Source organism: Sphaeramia orbicularis, chromosome 7, assembly GCF_902148855.1.
Source record: "Sphaeramia orbicularis chromosome 7, fSphaOr1.1, whole genome shotgun sequence".
Lineage (NCBI taxonomy): Eukaryota > Metazoa > Chordata > Actinopteri > Kurtiformes > Apogonidae > Sphaeramia > Sphaeramia orbicularis.
In genome coordinates this window covers 14,932,030-14,950,483 of record NC_043963.1, presented here as the reverse complement: position 1 = coordinate 14,950,483, position 18,454 = coordinate 14,932,030, and the positions used below count along the sequence as shown (strand labels likewise).

At 36.5% G+C, this 18,454-nt stretch overlaps 2 protein-coding genes across 3 annotated transcripts; one reads left to right on the top strand and one right to left on the bottom strand.

Annotated features, from left to right (window-relative positions):
- Nucleotides 1-772: 772 nt before the first annotated feature.
- tardbpa (TAR DNA binding protein a) lies at nucleotides 773-7,927 on the bottom strand. Of its 2 annotated transcripts, XM_030138365.1 has the most exons (6): nucleotides 7,165-7,927; nucleotides 4,834-4,997; nucleotides 4,573-4,713; nucleotides 2,588-2,758; nucleotides 2,420-2,504; nucleotides 773-1,611 (listed from the first exon to the last, which is right to left on the bottom strand). In XM_030138365.1, exons 1-6 carry the CDS (start codon nucleotides 7,403-7,405, stop codon nucleotides 1,517-1,519), a joined length of 897 nt encoding a protein of 298 aa, XP_029994225.1. In that variant the 5' UTR covers nucleotides 7,406-7,927; the 3' UTR covers nucleotides 773-1,516. The 2 variants fall into 2 exon arrangements, with proteins under 2 accessions (XP_029994225.1, XP_029994224.1); XM_030138364.1 differs by having other exon boundaries at nucleotides 773-2,504; nucleotides 7,165-7,926.
- A 3,420-nt stretch (nucleotides 7,928-11,347) lies between these two features.
- ciroz (ciliated left-right organizer protein containing ZP-N domains) lies at nucleotides 11,348-18,096 on the top strand. Its single transcript, XM_030138175.1, has 8 exons — nucleotides 11,348-11,436; nucleotides 11,524-11,562; nucleotides 12,064-12,161; nucleotides 12,328-12,412; nucleotides 15,655-15,851; nucleotides 16,018-16,135; nucleotides 16,526-16,678; nucleotides 18,023-18,096. The coding sequence occupies exons 3-8, from the start codon at nucleotides 12,090-12,092 to the stop codon at nucleotides 18,094-18,096; spliced, it is 699 nt and encodes a 232-aa protein (XP_029994035.1). The 5' UTR covers nucleotides 11,348-11,436; nucleotides 11,524-11,562; nucleotides 12,064-12,089.
- Nucleotides 18,097-18,454: the final 358 nt, after the last annotated feature.

The window sequence follows — 18,454 nt, the reverse complement described above, 5'->3', positions numbered from 1 at the left end:
TCACATCTTAAAGAAATAACCTGAAAAGCCAATGGAAAAAAAAAAAAAAAATCAGATCTGAACAGGAAATAAGAACTGAACACTAAGGCTGGAAGAGTGAAAGCAGCCTAAGCCTCCAGTAAGGCTTAAATAAACCCAATCCTCCCAAAATATTACACATGGGCACCACCTACAGGCAACACAGTGATACTACAGAAGGCTTTCAGAAATGGCATCTGGACATGACACCTGCTATAAATTACTCATCAAACTATACTTAATCTCCATCGAAAGACAAAAAGGGTATTCACATAAATACATGTTTATTTTACATGGAGTGTTAAGCTCTTTATAAACATTTTAAAAGTAATAATCTTCAAATATTAGAAAAATATAAAAGTTCACTTAGAAGTCAGTTCTACAAATTCATAATGAAAGCAAACGACTCAACTTAGGAGTTATTTGTAGATGAAGTGCAAACATGTACTGACAGAATTCACATTTTAGGATAAAGATGCATCTTTGGTTCCAATTTTGCCATCTGTGAACAAATCCCTCAGCCCAGTTTGACTATGGTCTGTTTTAACTTGTACTACAGACTTGTACAAGATTCATTACCAGTGAAGTTTCCATTGTTTCACCCGACATTGAACCTCACCCAAGTCTTCAGCTTTTCCATAACTGATTCCGACCTGAATTCAGTTCTGGTCCGAGGTTCCTAAACATAAATTAAAGTGTTTGTAGCAATTAAAAAAAAAAAAAAAAAAAAAAAAAGAACTCACTGTGAAGAAGGTGTTATACCTAGTCAAAATCAGCTTTATTTCAGACTTCCCTTTGATTCACAAAACATAGAAAATGCATTCGTATCCGCTTCAAACACAAACTTTCATTGGGAACTTGTCAGACACTCACCACATCAACCTCTTGAGCTCAACACACTTTCAAGCTCCCCCCAGTGTTTTACTCCCACACAGACTTCACCAGCACAAAAATCACATTTTCACAGAGAGGGTGGTAACAAGGAGAAAATAAAGCACACAACCAGACACAGCATTCACATCAAATCAGACAGCAAGAAAAAAGCTAGCAAAGTATACAAATACTCAAAGCACTTGACATTTCACTGTGTTTTTAAAGGATTAAGGTTGAGAGGGAACGATGAGAGAAAGGAGACCTTAGGGATCTCGAGACGCAGTTAAATGTCCTTGTGATGGCCATTAGGAACACACTCGTACCTGCTTCTTCCTCTCACACTCGCACAAAGCCACAGGTTCTTCTCAACTCTCGCAGGCATTTGTCGCTTTTTTTCTAAAAAAACAAAAAACTTCTCACACGTGCTTCCTTTCATTTTGCTCTCCCGTTCGCTCACTCTCAGTCTCACTCTGTCCAACACCAATCCCACTCATCGATCTCGAAAAAGTGACAAAAGCAGACAGGATTTCTATATCCGTAAAAAAGGGGAGAGGAAAAAAAGACAACACCCACCGTCTAACACAGTATATGCAGAGTGAAGCTGTGTTCTTTGATGACAAAGCATTTACACATGGGAAGAGGGGAACTGATACTGAGATCGGTCGAACATTGCAGCCAATGAGGCGCTTCCTCCCGGGAATATGGGAAAGAGTTGGTGAACTGCAGAAGAGATTTTCATAAAGGCGTTTCCGTAAGACGTCAAACAGAAAAACAAACAAAAAAGATGCAATCAACTGCATACAGATACATCATTACAATAAACCAGGCCCATTGTACAAGGGGCTGAGGGGGACTTGTGAGATACTCGTGCATGTTTAGAAATATATACTTTGCATGCACAGTCATCTCTGTGTATCATTTCCTCAAAAAGAAAAAACGTAGTGTGGCGGTTTCCACTAATAAACTTTGCACCCATTCAATGCATGACTTCATAATCAGCCATATATAAATTTTCTGTGTAACAAAATAAAAAGGCAGTGTATTCTCAAATAATAGGAACTTAAGATCGGAGCAGCCCGCCCATTGGTATACTTACCAGATTAGTCTAACAGAAACAGAAAAGGTCAACTGGATGCTATCTACATTCCCCAACTAGATGACTTGGACTCCATGGAGGTGCCAAAGCCGGAGCTGAAGCCGCTGCTGGAGGCGGTGTTAGTGCCTGCAGCCCAGCCCAGGCTAGCAGAGCTGGGGCTGCTGTAACTGGTGCTGGCAGAGCTATAGGTCTGGTCTCGGGTGGTGGTGGCTGTGCCTGTTGTTGTGGTCAGACCCTGCTGGTTAGCCAACATGCCCATCATGCCCCAACTGCTCTGCAACGCCGCCTGAGCAGCTGCAACCATTGCCGGGTTAAGGCCGAGAGCCCCGAAGTTAACCCCACCACTACCGCTGCCCAGCCCACCGCGATTACTGCCATAGCCCTGACTGAACCCGCCAGCCCCAAACCGCCCTCGATCCATCATTTGCCTACTATTATTGTGTTTGGGCTCAGCGTTGGAGATGTGGACACTGATGCCCTTGATGATCAAATCCTCTCCGCACAGGGCTTGGGCAACCTGAGGAAAGAAGCAACAGGTGAGAAAAGCAAGACAAAGGCATAAACTAGTATCAAAACACTGTCTGTGGAGGGGAGTCTTACCTGGTCGTCTGCAAACGTAACGAAGGCAAAAGCCCTGAAAGGTTTTGGGATGAAGACGTCAGTGACTTCACCATACTGCATGAAGTACTGCCTCAGGTCATCGGTGGTCATGTCCTCGGTGCAGCGGCCAACAAAGATTTTACGGCTCCTCATGGGCTCATCTGGACATGCCTGAATGTAGAAAAAAGAAATAAATTAATGCAATGTGATAGAAAAATGACTGGGTCCCAGTTGTGTTCATATTCCTCATTAATCTTGTTTCTGTCAGTATCCTAATCCGTTATGGTCTTTGTAGGTCCTGTTATGTGATTGTTCTTTGTATCAAGAAGATGACATTCTCATCTTTAAATATCATCCTGTGTGCAAACTGTTATTACAGGGTTCCTACAGGTTTCTACAAGTTAAATTTAAGACTAAGACCTTTTTAAGACTACTTAGAACAGAATTTAATGCCCATTTCACAGCCATACTTGCAAAAATCTATGACCCCTAGCATTTAGGAAAATATATCTATTTACTTCAATGCCTTGATTCCCATTGTTCCAAGTTGAACTGATGCCTTGCACAAGCTGCAGCAAACTACAAACACCCTCCACTTCAGTCAACCAGGTCAAGAATGAACCAGGCATTATTAAATTTGCACTTCCCCATAGTTACTTTTCACTTGTGTGATCATTTCTAACAAGAACTCAGAGAGCGCAGACCTCTGCCAAGACAGATCTGCCCCCCTCCCCAATCACCACCAAAATTTAATCATTTCTTCCTTGTGCCAGTATGAATATTTCCTGAAAATTTCATGAAATTCCGTCCATAACTTTTTGAGTTATCCTGCTAACAAACAACCATGCAAACACACAAAGCAAAGTGATCACAATACCTCCTGGTGGAGGTAACCAGGGGCTGCAAAGTTGGTGATAATTGGCTCAACATAAATTGTCAGGTTGGAACTGAATAGACCAACGTTATTTTCTTTGCAGCTTGGACATTTCCCAAACATTTAAAAACAGAAAACAGCAAACAAGCGTATGGCAACATAACTTAAGACCTACCATATCAAATTTAATACCCTTTAAAGATTTTTTTAAAGGTATTAAATGCAGATTTGTAAATTCAAGTATTTTAAGACTTTTTAAAACCCCGCAGGAACCCTGTATTATTATCATGTGCCTAATGAGTGCGGTAAGCACCTAACATGGCAAGTTTTGGGTACATAAGTGCCTTCCTTTTGGACGGTCAGGAGGGATCTTTCCTCACACCACAACTGTCCTTTGGTTGCTGTGTGAGCTCTTATCTGTGCACAAACAAAGCCTTGAAATAAACAAAGTTTCTTTGAGTACGTCATCTCAAGAGTGCTGGTTTTTGGTCTTAAAATCCCACATAATGCTTTTTTTCAAATATCATTTTTATGATTACACCAGTATTACCTTTCCAATCCCTTGTACTTTAACAGTCATTAAAATCAAGGTGAATGACTGACTGTTAATCAGCCTGGATCTGATATTCAGCATTTTTACAACAGTTAGTATTTTTTTTTTTTATATGTATTTGCTGCTTTAGCTTTGTTGCAGCTCCCTGTCTTTGTAGTTAACTTTGTGTTCTCAAGCAAAGTTCCATTCATTATTTATGGCTCCTGCAGTTGAATGTGAAAAACTGACAACGAATATTTTAAGCATTACATTCTTGATTTCTGCTTTCTTTACTTGAATCGAAAGACAGATTAAAATTTATTTCAACAAAGTTTTTAGTTGTTACTCTAAAAATTTGACAGATTTATAATTTTAATGCCTATGTATGTAAATTCCAAATACCAGTTTTGGCCTTAAACAATATACAAGTAAATGCATACAAATGATTCCAATTCAAAATGAAAACAGGGAGCAACAAACATACAATGTTGAGCGATTCTTCAACTAGCACATGTTCAACCTTTAGATTGTTTATAGCCATCTTTGTGATGCGTTATACAACTCTGGTAGGCAACAAACCTTTGAGTTAGGGAGTTTGCAGTCGCACCATCGTCCATCAATCATGTGTCTCTGACCGATGACTTTGGTTTGTGTCTCATATTCGGTGAATCGGACAAAGCCAAACCCTTTTGAGTTGCCAGTCTTTGCATCTCTCTTGACCTGGAGTGAAATCAAGAGTAAAGAAGCATGGTTATACACTACCGCAAACTTTGAACTAAAACTACACTCTTGTCTAAATATAAACAAAATACTGACAAAAATAATAAGCCACATGATTACCTGCACCATGATGACCTCCCCAAAAGTAGTGAAATAATCTTTTAGATCCTGTTCAGTTGTTTTCCATGGCAACCCGAGGACAATGAGATCCGACGTTTTCTGAAAACCCCTTTTGATTTTGACAGCCGACGCAGCATCTATTTCATCCATCTTCCTTTTATTATCTATGAAGAATAAGTCTTGCATCAAGAAACACAGTTCAATCTGCTGCAAGCACAATGACATCAAAAATAAAGACATGATTTATATGCCTCCAATAGCATTCCTCTACAAAGGCAAATCTAGGAACAACAATACATCATGGAATCATCTTAAGTGTCATTAAACCTGTTGATTATAATCTCAAATTAATCAGTTATTGTTTGGCCTAATAAATGTCACAATAATGGTTTCTCAAAGCATAAAATGGCATCTTCAAATGTCTTTTTAGGTCCATAAGCCAAAGAAACTCATTATACAGTCAGTCACAGAAGAGGATAGAAACCAGAAAATATACACATTTAAGAAGCTTGAATGAAAGCTAGAAAAGAATTCTGACATTTCTAACTCTGTAAATTACTCAGACTTTTTACTGATTAATTTCGAAGTCAAGAAGTAATCATTAATCACTGCTGCCTAGAGCCTGCCCTCAATACATCTGCAACATCAAACTCAAGGTAATTAATCAAAACATTTGTAGCTGAATAAAAACTAACTGTAAGAAGTCAGCAATTCCAGTTGAGAAGACTAATATTAGCCACTGGCCAAACACCACTGCAGTAAGGTTCTGCAGATACTGGTAGTTTATAAAATGGCTTATGGGCAGGATTTTCCCCAGCATTCCACGGCTTAGGTGCAGGACCAGAGTCATATTAGGCAACACCTGAGCCAAATATAAGTGATGGGTCTAATGGCTGCAGTTTGTCTCTATGGACGTCTTCAGTGTGTTGTGTTTTTAAGCTTTAATGCAGCTCTTTAGCATCTATTCCATAATTTTTCTTAATATTTGTGTACAGATAAGGTGATAAGGGCCAGGAATTATATGAAATTATATATTTTTCATCGGAAACAACAGCATTTTCTTGTGGCGAGAGCCCCCTGAACCCTTATACATGTACCTAAAGCAGTGGGCACAAACCCTGGTCCTTGAAAGCTACTATCATGCATGTTATAGATGTACTCCTCTTCTAACACACCTGATTAAAATAATAAGTCTATCATCAAGCTCTGCAGAAGTCTGATAATGACCATCAGGTGTGCTGGAAGAGGGAAACATGCAGGATAGTAGCTTTCGAGGACCAGGGTTGGTGACCCCTAACTTAAAACATTCACAAAGTATGGTAAAATGCTAATATCGCTCACCAGTCTGTCTCTGATGTATGTATTCTCTCCATTTTTATGCCTGTTTGTCATACATTCAGTCTCAGTGCTGTATTAGAGAACTGTCTCCTAAAAAGGTATTCTAGTCTAGCTTCTTTCTCCCTGCAGTCACTTACACTAAACACTGTCTTGATATCCACAATTAAATAAATTAAATTGCACCATTGCTGTATACAAGTTGATACAGTGTCTTTATGTATATAGAGTTAATATGTATATAGACTTTCTTAATTTACAACATCTACTGGCAAAGAATTGCTTGTATGCGTTTACAGACTTGGTGAATAAAGATGATTCTGATTAAAATATATAAATTCACCATGGACTGAAGCTCTACACACATTGCAGAGATTGCTGTGTATTTAAATGTCATAATCCCCATATATATCAGTGTGCCAAATAAAAGATAAAATGAAAAATAATAAACAAATTCCTTAAAACTGAAATGAGTTATATTTTTATACCACACCACTACATGTTTTTATTACATTGTGAGAATTTTACTTTGAGACTAGCTATCATCATCCCATAATTTTACTCATTAGCATTTTATTTCTCTAGGGTTTATTTTGCTTGCATTTCCAAAACGCGTAAGACATTATCTTGCATTGTTTTGCTGAATTTGCTGAATGAAGACTTCAAATATTTTCAATGATCAACCTCCATATTAATGAAATGTTCTGACCATCAAAAAGATGCTTGAAACCACAACATAATCTGTGACTCAGAAGAAAATGGATGAATAAATCTGGAAACAATTGATGATTTCATGCTTGTCTTGGAATTATCGATGGCTGATATGAAAATGTTTTATTACAGACATTTTTGGTCACATTGCCCTTTCCCATAATGACCTTCATGGCTCTTTGGTGGTTTAATGGAGTTTATGGTTTATATCCAAATACATATGGTCATTTAAAGAGATTTGAGAAATACTTAAAGGTACTTTAGTTCCCCATGATCCAGCCTCACCTTTGGGGTAATTGACGACGTAGACCAGGTTCCCCCAGTCACTCTCGGGTGCATGCAGGACCCCCTCCACCAGCCGGACCCCCCTCATGCACTGGGACTCAGGGTTCCTGTACCGCAGCCCGCACGCGCCTGGAAACTGGGCTGCCACGGATGAAAGCAACACAGTCCCGTCGTCCTCGGACGGGATCTCCATCGGCTCCTCGTTTTCATCCTCAGCCACTCGGATATACAACTCTGACATGTCTCTAAAGGGCTAAGCGCTGGTCCAAAGAGGAATCAGCTGACAAAGCCCAAGTTATTAGTAAACACAAGAGTGCTCCACACGAGTTGTTAGCGGGGGTCGATTCTCGCTAAAGTTTACTTTTACGCACTAAGAGGAAAACACAAAAGCAGTCAAACGTGAGCTTGGTGGACGAACACCCACTCCCAAAGTCCTGAACATTTAATACGTAACGGCAGTAACAGCTCGGTATATTTTTATCGCCACTAACTACACGCGTGTGCAACTTAGCATGCTAGCTAATAAGCTAGCAAACTCAAGACAGCTTGTTAAATGAATGACCAGTCTGTTTCGCGCTGTGTTTACTGTCGGCAATAATAAAAATCCCCTTTCAGTCAAAGGACGAATGGTCAAGCGGAGTACGGAAAAAACAATATTAACTACTTATCCCAGTCGTTGAAATGTAAGCAGGAAATCAAACCAGACAGACCATATTTGAGCGTCGGCTAACCTCCTTAACCTCAAGCTAGCTAACAAAATGGCTGCTCACCTTGTAGAGATGACATCATCCATTTGGGAGGGTTCACTTTTACTTTAGTAGGGATCCCAAAAGTGGAAATTAACAACATTTTAGTTAATGCTTTCACATCAGAGCGCCAATTAATCGTCTTATTTAATTAAAATAAGTTTTTATGGCACGATAATTCCATATCTCTATAAGTTATACTTTACAACTTTTTAAGTGTAAAGTCTAAAACTCCGTGATCACCTTTAAGACTCACCCAAACCCACCAAGAATAGTTACACCTGAAATGCCCCAAACAAAAGGTGGACAATGAGAAAACTATAAATTTATTGTAAATATAGCATCGACCTAATAATACATCCGTGATATATAGGCTAATAGGTCAGCAATTTGAAAATTATTGGAGACACAAACAGTTCTTGAAATAAGTTTTAGACCACTGACAAAGTGAAGAAAAGTCAACATTTGTGCACATGTAAAAGACATGACAATGTTAGCTTTACAAATTTAATTAAGAAATAAGCTGTGTATTTAAATTAATTTAATCAAAACCCATTTAATAACAAGTAAAATATTCATTGAAAGTGTCTGGTGTTGAAATAATTAATATTCCTGATATAGCACATCGAAAGGTAACTTGATGGACTATGAGATTCCTGTAGAATATTACTTTTGGTCTGTGAAGCTCTATATTTGCATGTATAATAAATAAAAGGAATAAAGAGTGGTTTCTTCTCAGCTATGCCATCATCCAAAGCAATGATCAAATAGTGTTATGAGTCACCAGATCTCAAACCAATTCATTGGAAGTTATTCTATTTTATTTATTTGCTGACATTGATCTGAAGTGTGTGTTGTTGCAAAGCATGAGATGACTGCAAACTTGTTCCAGTAGTGAAATGTAAACTAAATATAAATTGGAGACGCTTGTAGATTACTTAACTATTTCAGGCATACTTTTATTTCATCTCAGATGCAAATATTGTAGTTTTAAATTTACCCCTTTGGATGAATAGTCAAGAGGAGTACGAAAAAACAATATGCATATCCTTCTGAGACCCAGGAAAGTGAACGTTTTAGATTTTTTTTTGTTTTTTTTTTTTTTTTACACTAAACAGTTGTCTTGATAAGAAACTGCATAATCCAACAGTCTTTTCGGAAACATTTTTAAAATTATTTTTATTTATTTAGTTATTTTTTAATGGAATGTCCTTTGCAATGGACAGAATTTTTTTTAAGTAAAACTGTTAAACTTTTGTCCCCTTCAGAGGACAAAAATGCATTGCTGGGTCTCCAGAGGATATGACATGCATATATGCAAATGACATGACTGCAAACTTGTTCCAGCAGTGAAATGTAAACTAAGCATAAATTGGAGACACTTGTACATTACATGACTATTTCAGGTATACTTTTATTGCATATCAGATACAAATATTATAGTTTTTACTTTTACCTCTTTGGACTCACTGAAAAAACTGAGCTCATGAAAAACTGAAAAAGCTGAAGAAATTGTGACTCTTTTCAACAAAATATATCATTAACTAACAAACTACATGACTTTTACTGGTGAATCAATGATGCTGGAAATGAGTGTTTCCATGTTCACTATGGAACATCTGAACGGTCAAATGGGTCAAATCTGATCATGAAAAGATGAGAAACTACATTTTATGGGAAATGTTTAACTGTAGGATTAGTGGTTCAAAATTTATTAAACACTTCAGATCAGTGGATGCTTTGGGTCTTTGAGGATTAATGTATAGGCTACAACAAGAATTCTATGTGTTCAAAGCAGATTCCATTATTTAAATGTATGGGGATTTTTCCACATTGTTTTGTCATCTATTCTCAGATAAATCCCACCCTATAAGTCAAATTAAGAGCTGATAATACATGTGATACTGTAAGAGTAAGATGATTTTAGAAACCAAAAAACATTAAAGTGTAATTTACTTTTTTATGGATTCTTCAGTTCTCATAAGTTCTACAAGTTTACAAGTACCTGCTTTTCACACATGCAGGAAGAAGAATTCACTCCTTCCTTCTTTTCTTCCTCTTTACATTCACACTTCAGTGCAAACACAGGTGTTTTCTTCTTTTCTTTTTTTCTACCAGGTGACATCAGCCTTTTTACACCTACAAATAGGTGAGGATCTGACACTGATGTGCTGGGGATTTCTTTGCTTGCATGGTCATGGATCAGATAAGATTCAGAATCCTCTTTAGAACTATGTGAGTATACCAAAAGGTTAAAAAAATCTAATTAAACTGTGCAATATTCTCAAATTTCTTGTTTTTTCTGCAGCTTTTTATTGTGTTTTCCCGTGAAGGACGTGTTCTCCATTCAGAAAAGAGAATGGGTTGACTCCCTTGCAGCAGCCCCTGCAGGTAAAGCTTTATTTTATTATGAAATCTGATGAATTCAGCATCATGAGAAAATGAGAAAGTGTCTGGTATTTTCAGAAGGAGACGTGTCATGTTTTTCTGAGTACATGGAGATGCAAATTCACAGTACAGGGATTGAAGGACTGGGAGCCTGGCTGTCTGGAGCCTTGCAGATCCAGGGTAATTCATTATATTGTATTAACGCCATGTAGAATTTGTTCTTAATGACTTGCCTGGTTAAACAAGAGTTACATAAAAAATCTCTCCAAAAGCCAACCTTACGTCTCTGGATCAGCTAAACCTCCAGGTGGCTGCTTGTGGATTCACACTGCATCGAGAGCCAGACGACAACTTCATTTTTAGAGTCAGATACACTGGATGTTTTGTCCAAAAACAGGTCAGTCAATCAAACAGAGCTGCGACTAATAATTATTTCATTGTTGATTATTATCTCAGTTGACCAATTAAGCCAAATAAGGCTTAAAAGACACTTTAAAGTGTTAGTGTTGCAGAGGAGTATAGTATAAGGAATCAGTTATTATTTGTCACTAAAATGAGTTAAACTGATTAATCAAGTATCAAAATGTTTGGTGATTAATTAGTGATTGGCAAGAAAAAACATTTGAAAAGAAGATAATGAGGAGAAAATAATCCATACGCAGTAAAAAGATGGTTACATATGAAAACATAGGGAGCTAAAATGAAATAAAATGATAATAACAAGAAATAATTAAGAGAAATAATAGAAATTCTAATAGTACTAAACATGAGGTGTCTATTTTTTATTTTATTTTATTTTATTTTATTTTATTTCAGTTTAGTTTATTTTATTTTAGTTTAGTTTAGTTTAGTTTAGTTTAGTTTGGTTTAGTTTATTTGAGTTTATCTGAGTTTAGTTTAGTTCATTAAACAGAGACCATGTACTAAAAACCTTTTGTGGTTTTCCTTTTGGGCTTGATGTTGACTTTATTCTGTCTGTATATTGACTCTTCAGTATGGACATTACGTTCTCACACTAAATTTGGAGAAGAGGATAAATCGAATTAGAGGCAGATCTCAAATTTTCGTGATGAAATGTCCAGTGGTTTCTGTGCTTCTAGACAGAGAATACATTCAGTGTGATCCAGAATACATCCAGGTAAATACATCAGGTTATTCTATCAGTCTATTTCAACTACATGTTTGTATATTATTTAAGTGTCTTCCTCTCTGCATGTATCCTCAGGTGACAAGACAAGTTCCGTATGACGCCTGGAATGATGAGGTAGTAAAGTCACTATTTTAATGAGTGGATATACAGAGGGATACTGTATATTACAGAAAAAGATCAGGGCCACTGGAAAAAATATTAAGGTCCAATATATTTTTTTTTGTTATTATTATTAAAAAAAAAAAAAAAAGTCAGAAGTCTGAGATTAAAGCCCGAATTCTGACTTTTTTCTCAGAATTCTCACTGTTTTAAATATTTTTTTTTTATCATTGTTCTGAGATTAAAGTCAGAATTCTGACAAGAAAAATCTAGACTCTGACTTATTTTTCAGAATTGTGACTTTAATCCCAGAATTTTGACTTTTTTTTTTTTTTTCTCAGAATAATGGCTTTTTTTTTCAGCATAATAATAAAAAATACGTTTTAGACCTTAATTTAATATTTGTTTTTTTTTTCCAGTGGCCCTAATGCTCTTCCGTAGGATATGAATGAGTTTTGGTGTGAATATTTTTGCAGTTGTCTTGGTCGTTGTCCCTGAGTAATGAAGTCATTGTAGCCTTAGAGGATGCTAGTTTGATCCAGATGAACATTGACATGAATGGACCAAACATCACCGTCCAAGGCAGGAGGAAGGAGGTCCTGAACCCTGTAGAGGTAAAAGAAAAAACCCTTGAACATCTCATATTATGGTCTGCCATCTAGTGACTTCAGGCACAAATTGCACCAGTCTGTGTTTGGAGAGGCTTGGATGTAAAGTATGGCTGCTTTTTCATGTGTCATTTCATTTAGTTTGTTTCATTTCTTATTTTATTTCCTAAAGGTGACAGGAAGTGAAGGTGAATTCTTGGCTTTAAAGCTGGTCAGTGGTCAGTACTCCTACAGTATGGAGGCCACTTGTCCAAAAGGTAATTAAAAACATGAAGAAATTGACCACCATCTTGTATGGTTTCATCAAGAATCTTATTCAAAGGAGGAATCTCAAAAGGCTTTATGATCTTTAAAAATAAGAAACAGTGAAGATGGTTTTCAATGGAGAGTAAATAGTTTTACATTTACGTGTGGTAGTTTTAACCCATAAAAGACTCAAACAGCCACTGGCAACTAAAAGCATTTACTGATCTAAATGTTTAAATCCTGTTGGTCCACTAATCCTATCAATACATGTAAATAATTAGTTTAAAATACAGTTTGTTATCTTTCATGGTCATCAGATATGACCCATTTGGACATTCAGAGGCTCCAAAGTGAACGTGGAAACACCGTCATCTTCTACAACATTGATTCACCAGAAAAACCCATGGAGTTGAATCAATGACAGTGGACGGAGACGCTGGGTTTAAGTTCAGTTAATGGTATATTTTACAGTAAAAGTCAATTTTTATTGAGTTTTCTCTGTTTCTGATATAATAACCCTCAAGTTTAATTTGAACTTTTATCAACATCTACATAATCAGTAAATTAAATATGGGAAAATACATGATTTCCAATGAAAAAAATGCAAAATACAGAGGATAATATTGTAATATATAGTGATAAATCACTTATGAAAGGTTAAATACAGAGAAAAACTCATTTGGGAAGTGCCACAAAAGTAGCGCTGGGTCTTCATGGGTTAATTTTTTGTGCAGTTGCAGTTATTTTTACACATTGTGATTCAGTTTGTTTATTGTTAACATTTAAAGTGTTTTCCTGGAAACTACTGTACTCTTAAGACGACGTCAAAGAAGAAAATGTGGATATTATTCAGAAAGTTTTACACAGCATCAGCAGCAAATAACTAAAGTGAAACATAACCTCAAATAAATGGGAATTTTCAGCTGTAAATTTTAGAGACTAAAAACATATGTTGCTGTTGGTGTTACACAAACTGACAGCCTTTTTGGAACCACTATGAGGATATTTGACCTTTTCTGTCACTTTTAAGTTGTACATGATATCTGTCAGTTATTAATAAGGCACTTCTAACTCACTTTAAACAATTAAAAGGTAATACAAATTAAATACAAATTGACCTATGAAGGATAAATGTGAAATTTGCACTTGGAAAATAGCATAAATTGGAAATTTTATACTTCTAACAGTTATGTTTCCTGCAGTGGCCACACAAACTAACAAACTATTTGGTGATACTTTAGGTTTTTTCATGATTTCTTTCAGATGTTTACTTGTCTCTTATTATGCCCAAACTATTAAAAGATGCTATGTAAAATTTAATTTGTTAATGACTTATAGTATAAAACTGCTAAATAAGTATTCCCAAACAGTTTATTAGTTTCTTTTGCTGCTGCAGGAAATTTAAGCTGTAACGGTATAAAATGTTGAATTTAATCATATGTCCAAACATTTATCCTTGGGCTTGAATGTGTATTTACATATTATACCTTTTTATTGCTTAAAGTGAGTTATAGAAATAATGACTGATAGAATAAAATAACATTGAAACCTGACAGAAGAAGATGCAGATATCCCTAAAGTATCTCCATAAAGGTTATTAGTCTGTTTAGCTCCTCCAGGCAACGTTATTTTCAGTATGTGGAAGAAGAAAATTCACATTAATTTGAGGATAAATGTATCTTTAGGACACTGAAATATTTCCTGCATGTATAAATATTATACTACATTATACTACAGTATATATTTATACTACAACTAACTACAAGCTGACATTTACATACTGTATATTATGTGTATTTTGTGGAAATAGTTGTTTTACCTTCCTCTTGTGTTGGGATCAGCTCTGACACATTTTAGGTTTTAAATGCATAAAAGAACCACATGTAGAAGAAAAAAGCTAGAAAATTTTTTGCAAGTTGAAAGGACAGTGTGCGGGACACTTTTTTCTTCTGCACTCGTACCTCATGCTCCTGCATCCGTCCCCTGAAGACTCCTTAGGTGTGCGCCAGCCTCCATACCTAAAAGAACCACATAAAATTTGTTTATTACATCAAGGCTTTTGGACTTTGTCAGGAGCCTCTATTTCAAAAAAAAAATTCAATTTTTTTTTCACTAAATTATGAAATGCTCTGGTTGAACTTATGACCTTTGTGTTGTTAGGGTCTGTTTTGATTCAGTTATAAAAATAAGATTATAAAGCAATAATTAGAGCCAAAACTGAAATCATAAGTGCACGGTCAGCCAGCACACTGACATCCAGCTCCTCTAACAATCATGTGAGCTTTTGGGGATTTTCATTTTGCCTTGTTATCTGGTATACCTGCACAAAAACTAAACAAGCAAAGACGGACATGTCCGCACATGTGAGGTCAATTCAGAGCAGAGGTGGTGACTTGCAGAGTGCACATCAAGGGGCATACTGACAATAAAAAGGCCCAGAGGCCCACACTAAAAATATAAAAACAGATATTTTCATGGATAGGGAAGTCTAACAAGGTACCCAAAAGATGAGAAACAAATTGGATGAAAGATAATGGTTTGTAGTGCATTTTTCAGCTGATTTAAGACATGGGTCAAAACCAACCCGTTAACATAAGAGATATTAACAGAAAGCTAACACAAGAGGAAGGTTAAATGCAGTCCTATAGGTAGTGGGCCTTTTGATTATTTCCCAGTGACATATTTCTTTTCCTACAGGGTGGGGAAGCAAAATGTACAATGAACATTTAGTTGTTTTTTCTCAGCAGGCACTACGTCAATTGTTTTGAAACCAAACATATATTGATGTCATAATCATACCTAACACTATTATCCATACCTTTTCAGAAACTTTTGCCCATATGAGTAATCAGGAAAGCAAACGTCAAAGAGTGTGTGATTTGCTGAATGCACTCGTCACACCAAAGGAGATTTCAAAAATAGTTGGAGTGTCCATAAAGACTGTTTATAATGTAAAGAAGAGAATGACTATGAGCAAAACTAATACGAGAAAGTCTGGAAGATACTATTAAAGAAGAATGGGAGAAGTTGTCACCCGCATATTTGAGGAACACTTGCGCAAGTTTCAGGAAGCGTCTGAAGGCAGTTAATGAGAAAGAAGGAGGACACATAGAATAAAAACATTTTCTATTATGTACATTTTCTTGTGGCAAATAAATTCTCATGACTTTCAATAAAATAATTGGTCATACACTGTCTTTCAACCCCTGCCTCAAAATATTGTAAATTTTGCTTCCCCACCCTGTACATTTAGTGACTAAACCCACAGCAGAGACCACTGTCCTGCACATCTTTAAACAACAGATGGGTTTAACCAAACGTGGCAGCTACGACGCAGAACAACTGACCATCAGTAACGTGACCATGAACCAGACACAAAACTTCACCCTGGATGAGACCAGTGCGTTTGTGACAATTACTGTTCCTACAGCCCAAATCCTGCAGAAGAAGGTTAGTGCAGAAACAATAAGTCGCTCTTGTGTTTATACTGGGGATAAATCACAGTGTGGTGCATCCTGTATAATGCAGTTTGTCCAGTTTCTGACATTTGTTGGTGCGTCTATTCCCATAAGGATTCATTACAGTGTAAAACATCTAAACGAGGATTGTTTTACAGACCTGCAGAGACAACAAACAACTCTGGCAGCCGTTCTACAGGGTGGATGTTGTGCTCACCTTCAGAGAGACAAATCACAAAATGCACTGGACCATGGAGAACACACTGCCATGCACAGGTGAGTGTGCTGCTGATGAACACAGTAAAACTAAAGTGGTGATTAATTACTGGATGCTATTTTGACCACTAGTCATTGAAAGGCTTTTATTATAGTCACACCAGGCACTTACTTTTGTTTGTTGCTCAGTCAATTAATCATTTATCTTTATATAGCATCTTTTTATCGTTTAAAGTGAGTTTGGAGTAACTACTACACAACTGGGAGAAATAATAAAATGAATCCAAAATAGCCCAGAAAAGGTTGTTAAGTTAATCTCCTGCTGAAGGACACACGACAAGTTGTATCAGCATAAAACATCCCATTAATTTTACTTTTTAAGCAGAAATTTCACATATTTTTGAGGATGCATTAATGTTTTGGACATTAAATGTTGTAAATCCCCCACAGCCAGGTCTGATATATCAGATATTAAATCCTCCACTGACTCCAACATCACAGAATCATCCAAACCCATCTTCAAAGCTGAGAATTTACCTGCACAGCCATGTTCAGTGAATCACTCTTCTGTCTCTGAGGAGACGACCCGGGCTGGAGAGACGAGTGCAGAGTTTCTCACAACTAATTCACCTCAAACGCAGACGGAGGCCGGCAGTTTTAATTTCAGCACAGATGAGATGTCAAGGATCCAATCTGGAAATGTATCTTTGGACTCTGTCTTTTCTATTAATGCAACTGATTTTCAAAATGTAACATTTAGTACCATGGGAAATCTCTGAAAAAGGACATAATAGAGTCTGATAAAGTTCCTGTAATTCTTTGACTGTTTCAGTAGAGATGTATTTACTGATGATCTCATATCCAGCAATGTTTAAGGGAACATATTATCATTTTATGCCACACTTTATGATGTTTTTTTTTTTTTTTTTTTTTTCATTTAAGATAGAATAGAATAGAATAGAATAGAATAGAATAGAATAGAATAGAATAGGCTTTATTGTCATTGTACTCCAAGTTACAATGAAATTGGTTCAGAATGCCCTTACCAAAGTGCAACAAATAAATGCCAATAAATATAAATGCAAAAGCACACAGTGTAAAAACAATAAAATACAGCATACTGGAAAACTATAGACTCTCTCTCACGCTCACATCCTTCATATATTGCACATGTTATTGTTCAAGAGCCTGGAGGCCCAGGGGTGAAAAGTGTTTCTGAGTCTATTTGTGCATTGCCTCAAAAGCCTGATAAGATAAGATAAGATAAGATAAGATAAGATAAGATAAGATAAGATAAGACAAGATAAGATAAGATAAGATAAGATAAGATAAGATACATGACATGACATTTATGGTTCAGGTTTTTTTTTGTAAATGTGTTCTGAATTGCTCTCATTTGAATCTTGGCTTTCATTAATGTAGAGGAATGCTGGAGTGATGTAAAACTTCAGTTCTTTTGTCTATTGCTGTTAATAATTTCACGTGTACCCTGAAAACACATACCACAGAATATATTCAGCAACATAACAAGTGTACATGCAATAAATAATACGACAATAAAAGGAATCAACTACCTCAAGGAAAAATCTTAAAAGAAAAATTGATAAAAAAAAAAACAACATAAAATATAAAAACTGTTGCATTATCTTCAAGGAAAGTTCTTAAAGGATAATCATAAATAGCATAACAAATTGTTATTACTCTGACAACATCTGTTTTGTCGTATCTGTGTTTTGATTGACTTATTTTGTCTTAGTTCCCATCGCTGCCACATGCTACATGTCTGTTTGCAGTCTTGAAAGGTGAATGTGATGGTCAGTCGGTGCTGTGGAGGTTGATTATATAAGCAGAAATGCAGTGAGCCCTCTGCCAGCCGTTGCCTGAGGGAAGATATTATCCAGGCACAGACAAGGCAGGCGTTAAATAAACACGTCTCTACCCGTTCAGCACAACAGCCTGATGTAGAGACGAGCCTGCAGTTGTTCCAGCTGATGCCAGCTGCCTCACAGGCCCTGTGTTAGAAAGTCATAACAAAGGATTGTTTCTCACAGTCGCTGCATGGCGTCTTGAAAGTAGAGAATTTCTCAGATTTAGAGATTTTTATTTTTAGGATTTTTAAATTTTTTTTGGTTATGATTTTTAAACTATGTAGCTTCTGTTACAGTTAAAGAGCTTACTATATAATGTTTCTGCAGTACTCTGTTCCACCAGCAGAGGGCACTGTTGAATGTGTTTTCAGAAACCTGGAGGGGCAGTCGACCTTCCTGTAATACACTTTTCCAAATTAACAGTATCCACATAATTTTGCAATGAACGTAACATTTTACTTGTGTTCTGCCTGAGCTAATAGTTAAACTTTATGTGAACAAAGATTTATGG